Source organism: Thunnus albacares, chromosome 1, assembly GCF_914725855.1.
Source record: "Thunnus albacares chromosome 1, fThuAlb1.1, whole genome shotgun sequence".
Lineage (NCBI taxonomy): Eukaryota > Metazoa > Chordata > Actinopteri > Scombriformes > Scombridae > Thunnus > Thunnus albacares.
Genome location: NC_058106.1, coordinates 27,977,249 through 27,989,553, shown reverse-complemented (window position 1 = coordinate 27,989,553; position 12,305 = coordinate 27,977,249). Strand labels below are relative to the sequence as shown.

Here is a 12,305-nt window from a genome sequence, read left to right as displayed (position 1 = left end):
CTGTTTGAATTTTGTTTTTGTAATTTACTTTGACTTACAAGTAAATTACAGTGAAAAGTACAGATTATAATGACTATTCTATTTTCTTTAGATCTAATTAGTCAGGCTTACTAAGCCAACAAGGACCACAGAGACTTAGGACCATCAGCTGTGTGTAGAAAGTCTATTTGAGAGGTATTTGAAAGGGGAACTCCACACTAAAAACAGAATGTACACTGCACTACAGCAAATATTTAACAGCAGAGCTTTTATCTTCAATTAAGTCTACTTAAAGCTGGAAATTGGCATCAAAGTTGGCACTGTTGGTCCACTGACACTGTATGTGACAATCCATGAGCTCATGCTTTGAGATAAACATCTAAAGAATTTTAACAGTAGGGGTTTCCAGTTGTCACTATCGCCGTCCCCCAGTCAAATCACTAGTTGCTGTCATAGTTTGTTAGTTTTCCCATAATTCATTTTAACACGTTCACTAGATTGTACCATGTTAGAGAGTTTTCCATTTTAGATTGGAATATCTTTTTCAGTCTGTAGGATACTGCTGTAAAATTACTGAACACATTTTGAGGTGTTCCCTTAACGGCGGTGAAAGCACCGGTGGACCAAAGACTCAACCATCTGACATCAGCGAGTCCGGTCAGAAAGTCAGGAAACATCTGTTAGAAACACACAAACAAAAAGCCCCTCCCTCCAAACTAAAGTATATCCTGCCTGCAACATGGATAGATAATTAGTAAATGAAATTAGACCGACACAAAAAGTCATTTTGCATTCAATCTTTATTCCCAAAATTAAAAGCATTAAACTAGATTTGTACATACAGAACGCATTTCAAACTGCAACACTGAAACAAAGATGAAGAAAATTTGTCAAAGTTCTCATTTTCTTTAAACATATTCTGAGGAGGAAAAGTCAGAGGAAAACAGACGACAAAGGGAATAAATTGCCACTTATATTTTCTCCCCAAAACATCCATCTTTCCATCACAACTTGTCACTGTTGTTCCTCTATTCCGTTTCACCTTCTGCCTTATCATTTAAACATTAAAGCACTTGTGGTATAACGGTTGACTTGCATTTTTATTTAATTATAACTGAATAAAGTGCACTCTCATAGAAACAGAAATACAGTGGTGTCAACCAAAATATTTTATGCACTCATTCAGTTCAAGTTTGCATATCTGCAAAAGCCACCTGCAACAAAGGCGAGACATGTTCTGCGCACCTGGCGTTTTCCACTGCCGCTGCATTTCAGATGAACATGACGATGTCAAAGCATGTGCGAAAACTGGCTGAGCTACCATATGGCATGGTGTAGCCCTGCAACCTCCCGATTCCTCTGACCCACTTATTACCCTCATTTGCAATTAGTACTCCTCTTCAAGATCGTCGTCCAGGTCAGAAAACTCAATAGACGGTCTGCTGTCATGTGCCTCCTCATCGCTTTCCCCATGAGGAACTGCAATTAAGAGACAGGAAGTCAAATTCTGTAGCCACCTAATGTTAAAATTGAAAAAAGATGAGAGCTTTTCTTGCAGCAAATCAGGGCTGCCCTTCAAAAAACAAACAAACAAACAAAGCATAGGAGAGAAGGACTGCAACGTACTTTCAAGATTGTCCATGTGTTCATGAAGAATTCGCACCAGGTTGAATAACTGAGTGTGAGAGGGAAGAATAGTTTCTTTTCAAGATTTAAAATTTACCACATTTCAACATTTATAACCAACACAATCAGGAGTAAAGTAAATAAATAAGTAAGTAAGTAAGTAAATGGGTAAATTAATATTCACTTAAGTGGCCATGGTTAATAAAGTACAAATAAATGAAATAAGGACACCAATACTGTACACTATAATGTAATCTAACACCAGCTCTGTTATCAAGACCACCTTTGACAAATATGCATTGATAATGACAATACAAATTGATTTTACAGCCATTGTTGAGAAAGATTAATGTAATATGATCAACTATAGTTTTTGTCTTTGTGCGTGTGTGTGTGTGTGTGTGTGTGTGTGTGTGTGCGTGTGCGTGTGTTTGTGTGTGTGACGAGGGGGGATGTCCAGATATTCCTCTCATGTTGTGGGGACTAATCTCCCTTATGGGAACAAAAAGCAAGTCCCTTTAATGTAAATCATTCATTTTAAGGTGAAAACTTGGTTTAAAGTTCAGTTTAGTTAATGGTTATGTTAAGGTCAGGATAAATCTCTAGGAAATTAATGTAAATCAATGTAATGTCCTCTGAAGTGATGGAAACACGAGTGTGTGTATGTGTGTGTGTGTGTGTGTGTGTGTGTCCTCACCCCAGCTGCATCAACTGCCCCCAGGACATCAGAGAACCTCTGCTCACAGAAATGCAACAGCACAACCAGATAGAGGCCGCTGCTGATGAACTCATCATATTCTGACTGTAAAGTGAGAAGAGACTTTTCAGCACACTGACCAGCTCATGCAGTATAGATGACACAAAACAATCCAACATAAAGCACCGTAGTAAAGTGTTGGTCCAACAAGAGCCTCCAGAGCGGCCTCGGTGTTCCTTGACCTACATTCTACTGTACAAGTCTGTAACCCTGTTGTGATGATGGTGATAGAGAGCAATATCTAACACATCAGTGTTCATTTGGGTAGAGATCTAGTGACAGCAAAGGCCACAGCATATTATTCACATTTTCATTCTTATTAAATTACTCTGTGGCCCCTTGTGCTTGTGCTTTGTTATGTTTCTCCACTTATTTATTCCTCTTTTCCCTGTAATTTGTCACCGTAATTGTCTGTAAATAAGTCACTGTAACCTGGTACTATGACATGCCTTTAATCTATTAAATTCATTAAACTCCTCTCCAGGGTATAATGTTTTATTCAAACATTTGATGAAATGGTGTCTAGATTCTTTATATATAGTCCATTAATTAGTCATTTGATTTAAAAATCACCATGAACAAAATAAAATCAGTCGCAGCGCTCAGTGTTGCCTCTAATTAGTGTGTTAGGTAGAGGATTTCAGGAAATTGTGCAATCCAACTCTCTAATTATTGCAAGTGAAAGAGTGACTCACCTGTACGTGTGTCCTGTATAACTCCTGAATGTCAAAGTTATCTATGTTCAAGCGCAGCTTCTCCTTGCAGAGTTCACAAGTTGTGATGGCCTCCAGGTTTGTGCCTGAAAGGGAAAAAAAAAGCATGAGGAGAAAAAAAAACAAAAAACACATTGACCTTCCTGACAAGACATGCTTTTGGTGAAAGCCACAGCAAAATCAGGGTGTGTACATACCAGAGCCAATTTTAGAGCAAAGCCATCTCTTAATGCACTCCTGGTGGACGTACTGCAGACTGCCTGTACAGCGGCACGGCTGAATCAGGGGGTTGGATGCTGATTCCTCCCCCATCTGACAGATTCTGCACAAATCTCCTTCTTCTTCATCAGAATCTTCCAGCAACAGTCTACAAGAGGGTGAAAGTTCAATCTTGCTGTGATTTTGATACTGTAACTATTTTATATCTCCTGTTGCATATATGAAAACTTCTTAAAAACAAGTACAGTTTTTATAAGTAAAATACTGAACATTTTTGCCAGGTTTCTTTCCAAGACGGAAAAGAAAATAAGATCAATATAATCTCTGTGTGTTCGGTACTAATATACCGAAGGTCTTGGAGGTGTTTATCTGTTCAAGAGGGTTAGTTATTATCTGACAAACTGAAGAGGTCAATTCATAGCAGCTATATATTAACTAACTTACCACCATAAGTGCAGTGCAAGTAGATTGCGGTACATTTGCCAGAAATGTAAGCAGGTGAGCTGCTTACATTGTAAGATAATATCTGACAGATTATTATAAAGCCCCTAAACACTGATGATTCACCCACACAGGTATTTTCACTTGTTTTGACTAAGATAACATCCTCTCAGGACTGTATGGGTGTGTACATGTGTGACCATTTCTTGAATATTTTGTTAGTTTTGTGGCATCTGCCGGACAACTTACACCTTTATCATTTTGACTGGCAAATGAACTTTGAGGACCTCATGGGAATAAGTACATTACCGAAAAATACCTTTAGTATTTAGCAGTTTTCAAAGAGGACAAGAAGTAATAAATACCTATTTTGTGTGGAAGAAAAAAATCCATTACCTCTCCTTAATCTTGCGAAGCTTCTCTTGATCCCTACTGGAGACGGGTTTATCCTTCTGCCCATCCCGATGACCCTCCGCTCCACCCAATGGACCCATAGAAACTGAAATGTTTTCAAATACGCCGACTCTGCGGCGTGGCGAAAATTCAACCGAGGCTTCTTCCAGATCAGGTAATGAGTCATCCTCGAGTCTGCAGGGACGACCTGCACCAAAGGCCTCTAAACCAACTGCTCCTTCTTCTTCTTCTTCTTCTTCCTCTTCTTCCTCCTCCTCCTCATCGTCATCATCTTCCTGTGATTCTTTATGCTCAAGGTTGTCCCACCTTCTCAGTAAGTGCTGTGGACGGCTGTAGCCTTCTTCCAAGCCTGCAGCTGAGTGTGCGCTCTCGTCCCTGGCATGTCTTCTCAGGCGAGCAAGGAGGGGAGGGCAGCGGCCCCGGAGGGAGGAAGAAAGCCAGGAAGAGCTGCTGACACCACTTCCTCCACTACTGGTGTTAGTATTACTGCTTATGCCAGGCTCCCTCTGCGATGCCATTCTGGCGCGGGCCAGGCTACCACGATAGCCATCATTGTTGTTTTCCTGTATAGGGGCGAGGTCCGCTCTGCGATGCCTGAGGCTAGACGAGGTTGCCTCTGAGCCTCCAGTGTCTGGCTCGACACTAGACATCCTGGCTCCTTCGTCACTGTCAACAGACTCTCCACCGGTTGATGGAGTGTCATCATCAAGGGAGCGAACGCTCGAAGATCCACTAGAAGAATCTTGGCTGGAGCGCCGTGAAAAGAGACGGGACAAAAGGCGTCGGGTGGAACGACGGCCCTCTGGTTCTCCAGCTTCAGGGGTCGGCCTCGGAGGGAGTGTGGCTTCTGGTCTGGCTGCGGGAGTGGTGTACCAGGGGGTGTGGGAGGAGTAAGAGGAGGAAGTGTTTGAGGTGCGTTCATGGTTTCTTGTTTGTTCCTGAGATGAGTGGAGGCTGGATGGGCTGTTCGAGAAACGGGTTGTGGTTCTGGTGCTGAAGTCACGTGTCAGAGGAGAAGACCGGTAGGAGGTGGAGGATGAGAGGTGGCGACTTAGGGAGTTTTCTCTAGCGGAGGAGGAGGAGGAGGAGGAAGAGGAGGAGGAGGAGGGTGAGTAGGCAGTCTCTTTAGGCCGAGCTCCCTGTGCATATGTGGACGTGACCCGGTCTGTCTGATCTGAAGTCATGGAAGAGAAGAGCAGTTTGCATAAGACTGATCTATGTGAAGCAATATATTTAAACAAGTTGTGTACAGTGTGTGTTTACATCACAAAATGTGCCTACACAATGAGGAAGTCAATCCGGGAGTCCTGATCCTTCTTTCTCCCAAACCTGAGAGACTCGTGGGCTCGTTCTTTGTCTCTAGCTCTCTCCTGGATGACAGTGGCTTTGAGGAGGAAGATGATGACCGTGAGAGTAAACGGCATGAGCTCCACGATGAATCAAACGTGTCACTATGTTTTTCATCTGTGCCTGTTAAGAGAAGATGGTAGACATTTCCAAATATTCCCAACACTGGTAGAGAAAATTTGTTTTTTCCCCTTTTACTACCATCACTATATTCTAATGGGTCAAGACATATATGTTAGGTACTTAACCTGCCCACAAGTTCAAGCACGTTTAACATCTGGAGTAAAATGAACACAACTTAAGCAACACCTTGCTACCCAGCATAGTTAAGACATTTATTATGGTGACATCAGCGCTCTAAAAGCTGCCAAATCTCACATCAATCTGACTGTTGGTTTAAGCTTTTCTTTTACTTCCTTTAACTGTTTCTTTATGGGGTTTTTTGAGTTTACAATAATACTAATATATTTTTACTGTGGTGTATTTTGGGCAACATGAAACAGAAGGTTTTTTTTTGGTGACTGGTGTATTATGTACCTCTGCCACTGCTGAGCCCATTACTGGAATAGGTGGATCCTGTAACTGAGTTGCTGGCCGTTCTTGAGTACAGTCCTCTGTTTGTGTATGACAGTTTGGCCCTTTTAGATTCGCCGTCATCAGTGGCACTCAACAGACCTGTGCGCATCCCAAACCTGCCCTCAGAATCAGTCTGAGAAAATGAAGGCAGACAATAAAAAAATGTATATATATTTCAATGACATCATTCAGAAATAGTCCTCTAACCTTTATCCTATAATGTATGTTAGAAAATACATTTGACCAGGCTGTGTTTTGTCTGCTATTAACATGTGACACAGTGCAGCTTCAGTACCAGTTTGCTCCTGCTGCTGAGGGAGGATTCAGCCCACGGGCGGTCATAAGATCTGGTGGAGGATGTCAGAGAGGAGGGCAACCTCCAGCTGCTGGAGCGACTGTCAGAGCTGCTGTAGTCTCTAGATGAGCTCAGGAGACGAGAATTCTTCAAAAAAAGGAGCACAGGGCTTTAGTTAGTACTCAACCGTGGAAAAACTTTTACCCCAAACTGTTTTTAAAAAGGCAAAATACAAACACTTGTTCACTTTGACCATCTTTTACTAAACTATAAGGTATCCTGTAGAGCTTGACCACAGGGGTCGCTATGGAGAAATGTTTTTATGGGTGGGAACCCATTTTGTTTGTATAGTATCTACAGTAGAGATGAAAAAAATTAGTAGATTAGTCAATCAACAGAAAATTAAACATGAACTACTTTGGTAATCAACTGAATGTTTCAGTTATTTTTCAAGCAAAATGTTTCCTGTTTCCTGTTTCTCAAACAGGATGATTTGATGCTTTGCTTTCACATAAAATAGTGAACTGAATATCTTTTGTGTTGTGGACCATTGGTTACATAAAACAAGCACTTCAAATATTATAATGGGCATTTTTCAAACTTTTGATTGAAAAAAAACAAACAACAACTATTGAAACATATGACAGAAATAATCAATAGCAAGCCCTCATCTCTTGCTTTATATAATGTGTTTATTTTAGGAGAAAACTCCACAGGCTACCTTTACTGGTCTGTAACTGTAGAATGACAGTAGTAGTAGCTTCTGTAGTGTCTGCACACACCAATTTATTTGTTTTTCTAAACAGCGGAACAGAAACTGATACCACTTTGAGATTATATCTTAAATTAGTACTTGTCTTAGTAATTTTTTACTACATAAAAATAATGCATGATTGGTGGTTTGTTGTGCTTGCACATAGCCTGGAGTCTTCTAGAAAGAAGAGGAACAACCAAACAGGCCCCCAGACTAACAGTAATACTCATAGACTGAATATAAAGATGGATGACATGTCTCCACTTCCTACCGCTATGCAAAGGAAAGCCAAAATATCACGTTTATGGGAGCTGCCATCTTGTTTGTGTGACGTCATTTGCAACAAGAGTCTGCGCAGTAGAGTTGGGAGGGCGAGATGATGGCCCGCGAGACACGCTGCCTTAACTTGAAGGACAACCTGAACCCAGGCGCCTCAACTGAGTTAAACCAGCCAAAACCAGTCGGTAGCTAGCAGCTACAGCTGGCAGTGAATCACAAATGAAAATGTACATGAGCGTCTTCCATGAGAAAACTGCTGCAGTCACTTGGCTCGTGTGCTGCATCTGGTTTGAGGGCAGCTGTCAATCATGATGTCACACCCCCTTTTTATAACATCAAATAAATAATTCATTAAAAACAAACTCATGAGCACGTGAACATACATCACTGTGATAAGAACTACCTAAAATGACAGAAATCATCTTTGAGAAAAATTTATTTGACATGTACTTTGAATTTTTTTTTTCAGTTTGGCCCACGTCCCAGCTGCTAACATGGAAGGGGCGGGGTTTATGACCTATACTGCAACCAGCCACCAGGGGGCGATTGAGATATTCTGGCTTCACTTTGGGGAGCTGTCATGTCATCCATCTTTATATACAGTCTATGGTAACACTATCTTTTGAGACAGGCCTTGACGAGCAGCAGGACTGAAATACACCGGATGTGTGCCAAGGAATCCAGGCTGACCTATAAAAAGACCTCCAGAGTGCACCACTGATACACGTAGTTAGCTACTGCACCTGAGGGAGCCTGTGAGAAAAGAGCTTACTTGAAAGCCCTTTCCCTGGCATACTCTAGAAAGGCAGATGGCTAAAGACTCAAGGGGAATAAAAACACAGAGACATATTGGATAACATGGATTCCAGCCTAATAAATGTAGTTGCTGATGTCGCTCTTGTTGGGTTTGACTTGGAAAAATTGGCTATTTTATTTAACATAAATCAACATTATTCCAGTTGATAGTCACCCTAAACAAAAAAAAATTCCAAAAATGTAAAATTAATCTAATGTGAAACTGTAAGCACCCTTTTTGATACAGTAAACAAAGGGAGTGGTAGATGCACTTTGGATTATACACACTGTAAGCAAATTCACAGAGGAGGTTGTGCTCTAAGTATAAAGCAGAAATGCATATCCTTTAGCCATGTCTGTGCTATAAGCCTGCAGGCTGTGCAGTCAGCCTACCTGTTGGTCCAGGTCTGTTTTGAAAGCTGATGATGCCCTCGGGAAGCGGTCATTGCTCAACACCGGCTCCCTACTGTACAACCTACTGCTGGAGGCCAGTGACGAGGAGGAGACTGTTGGACTGGGTGTGTAGGACGACCTCGAGCTGGACAGACAAAAGGGAAGTCTGCGAGACCTGGAGTCCATCTGTTGTGATATGAACGCGAGATATTCAAAAAATATTATTGCACCACCGTTATCAGCATGCTCATAAATGCATTTTGTAGTCCCCACCCAGTGACGAGGCAGGGCATGAAGTTTACACCTTGCAGTACAGATTTTGCAACCTCTCAGTCTGTTAAGCAACAAGGCCTGGCAGGGTGGTGTGGTAGCACGTCAGATTTGCTGATGGAGCACACGTGACAGTGTGTCTGTAAACACTAAAACTTGCCACCACGCTGCTTTCTGGACTTGGTATCAAAGTCGTAGTGCCTATCTTTGGGATCATGAACTCAGTCACATGAATATGACACTTCTGAGGAGCAAACAGCAGCACTCTGAGCTTCTTAGCAAGCAAGGTGCTCCACAACAGTTACAGTTAGTTAAAAGCTACACTTAGATGATTCATAATTATGATACATATTTATAAATCCAACACAAAGTGCAGAGTCAAGTCCTTTTTTTCCCTGTCTTTTCCAACTAAGTTTAAGTGCTAATTGATGTATCAGCTGAGTTGAGTGTTTTTGAAATGAGGATGGTATGATTTACTCCCTGGTTGTGATATGGATCCATGGCCATTAGCTCAAGCTACAGCACCAGTGGTCAAAGATAGCTCTGCAAGCTAGCAGCCTGTCAGACTGGAATGAACAGCAGTAAATAAGGCCAGATAACAAAAGCTTTTAAACCCACAACACATCACGCCAACCTTTTAGCCATCAACCATGAAAACACAAATGCTTCAATTTTGGACAACAAAATGGCTCAGTGAAACAGACATTCAAGTATCAAATACAGTACAGATGTTCAACAACATGGCTGAAAATGTTTTAGTGAGATGTTGCTGTTGTTAAAACAATAATATAATTTGCTGTTGTGGGTGTCATGTCTCCTGGGATATGCACTCAGCAGCCAGCTAATACAGTTTAATAATCACCCTGCAACAAAGCATTATCTTCACGGAAGTTATACTGTTCAAAGTCTGCGCCACAGACTAGCTTTTGTCTCTAAAATGATCATTGAGTTGATTCAACACATGAAAGCAGGATTTATTACTGAGCCCAGTGTTTATTAGACTGCAATATTGTTATCTGGGTGTACCTAAAAATCTGGTTGCGTGACCTCAGTACCTGTAACATGCCTGAGCAAATGACATTTCCACTGCTAGTGTCTGTCAGGGAGTTTGGGATTATGACAGGCCCCAAAGGCTGCATCTGAAGCAGCTTAAAATATCAGACAGTGAATCTGGCTGAAAGTAAATAAAAGAACTTGAGCTTTTAAAAAAATTAACCCTATGGGCTAAAGGTCTGACATCATTTATTATTTGCTTATGTATTTAAAGGGGAGAGAAAGGGAACAGCATAAAAATACCTGACTACCTGGAACTACCTGACTACCCTGAACTTAAATGTTATTAGCAAGTAGTATTTATTGCAGAGCTTTTTGTTTAACAGACTGCAATACTGTTAGCTGTGTGTAGCTAGACCACAGTACTTGTAAGCTAACAGTCTGAGCAAATGTCCATGCATCAATATCACAAAGTTACACTTCTGTTTCCGATTTAAGACAATATTAGCATATCTGCATCGATTGTTAATTTATAAACTATATCATCTTCACTAAATATTGCAACCAACGTTAGCTTGGATACCATAACGTTGTATAACGTTTAAAATGGTAAGAATTAACATTAACCTTAGCGTTATTTCCGTTAATGGGTCCTACTCGAAGGTAGCATTAAAGCTGACAGTTGATTTGACACAGATATGCGAGTTGCACATTTTACGAGAAACAACGTTATGTTAACTAAAAAAAAAATAACTACGCTAGCTTTTTAGCTTACAAGGATGACACGCCGTTTTGCGTGTTCAAAATTAGCAAGCTAGCTGTCGTTAAATGTTAGCTTCCTCACTAGCTAGCGGTTGTTGTTGAGATATGGTAGCAGAGTCGTTGTTTTCCGACGATTCGGCAAAAAGCTGTTTGCTACAGCGACTGGCTGTTTAGCTCATAGCTGATTAGCTTGCTATCTGTACGCTGACGTTGGTTTTTACGGTAAACAGTAGCATTAAACGTTAGCTGATGACCGTTTGAGACACTGCCAGCTGAAAATAAACAGAATTATTAACACGAGGTCACTGTCAGTATGTTTAAAGGCTACTCACCGTTGATTTCACTCTTGTGTGCTAAACAGGAACGGTGGTTTCTGTGTTGTTGACTGCTGTTGACACAGAAGGTCAGGTGATTTACAATGACCCGGTGGGAGGGGTTTAAAAACGCTGCTTTCAGGTGCTTCTACATCCATGGGCACGTGCGTCATCCACGTTTTTTTTACCCCTGTCACACGGTCCTCGAGAAGAAAATATACTTTTATCAGATCTCACACTATCTCACACTAACTTTGATGCTTCCAGAAAATAACAAATTTAGTCAAGCAGTGCCACCTTGTGGCTTAGAAAACAAACTCGGCAACACTTTTCTATGACGCCCATGTCTATAATGCACTACAAACATACTGAGAATGCGTTATAATCTGTTTATAGCACTGTATAATTGTAGTTATAAGTACTCATAAATATTCATAATGCTTTATAACAATAGTCATAACACATAAAGCATTTTAAAATGACCTATAAGGTCAAGTATCATAATACATAATTGCTGGTCACTCACTGACATTGTTTTTTTGCAAGGATCATAGTGTACTATAATTCGCATAGTTGTAATACATTATAATCATTTTATAATGCATTCTAATCACTTATCACTTAAGTTTTTTTTAAGGAGTCACTTCTGTTGACCAAACGTTTACATAAAAGTAAAATATAGAGCTACAGGTAAGGTAGAAATTGTTTCAGTTATTATCTATAATTTGAGTCAATTGAGTCTTCAGAGTGAGTTATTTGGGGAAACTTTACATTAGTGAAATGTAAATGTCCATCATTCAGTTGTTCATCAACAAAAAGTTGTGTCAAATTGGAGTCTGTCTGTTATGACCTGTCAAACAAATAAATTAATTTTTCACAATGTTTTGAGTTGTTCTTGCATAGATTTAAATAAAAAATTTTCACTTTACTTAAAGCAAACAATTACCACTTATAGTCACTTATAACCAGCTTGTAATGTATTATATCTGCATATACTTGGATATTTCCATTTTAAACTACTTTATACTTCACTACATTATCAGGGAGCAATGTTGTACTTTATAGACCACTACATTAAGCTATTTGACAGCTTTACTTTGTATGAACAGATAAATATTTCTCATTCAAGAAAAGGAGAAAAAAGGGAGAAAAAATACATTTATTAAATTAAATTAAAAGAGAAGGAAATGCAAGAGGCAAGACATTAAGACAATTTGCAGTAAGATTCACTTTAAAAATATTTAAGGGTCCCGTCCAGACATTAAAACATACGAACATACTCTAGTTGGAACAATAATATGTGTCTGATATAGTTTTATTACCACGTTAAAATCCTTAAAATGGTATCTCCCCACCGTCTCCCTCATTAAAAAAGCCA

At 40.2% G+C, this 12,305-nt stretch overlaps 1 protein-coding gene across 1 annotated transcript; it reads right to left on the bottom strand.

Moving 5' to 3' along the window:
• Window positions 1–761: 761 nt before the first annotated feature.
• On the bottom strand, window positions 762–11,148 carry marchf7 (membrane-associated ring finger (C3HC4) 7). The gene is made up of 11 exons (XM_044352825.1): window positions 10,946–11,148; window positions 8,589–8,774; window positions 6,368–6,514; window positions 6,034–6,205; window positions 5,431–5,619; window positions 4,132–5,323; window positions 3,273–3,442; window positions 3,058–3,161; window positions 2,303–2,407; window positions 1,606–1,654; window positions 762–1,458 (listed from the first exon to the last, which is right to left on the bottom strand). The coding sequence occupies exons 2-11, from the start codon at window positions 8,772–8,774 to the stop codon at window positions 1,367–1,369; spliced, it is 2,406 nt and encodes an 801-aa protein (XP_044208760.1). The 5' UTR covers window positions 10,946–11,148; the 3' UTR covers window positions 762–1,366.
• Window positions 11,149–12,305: the final 1,157 nt, after the last annotated feature.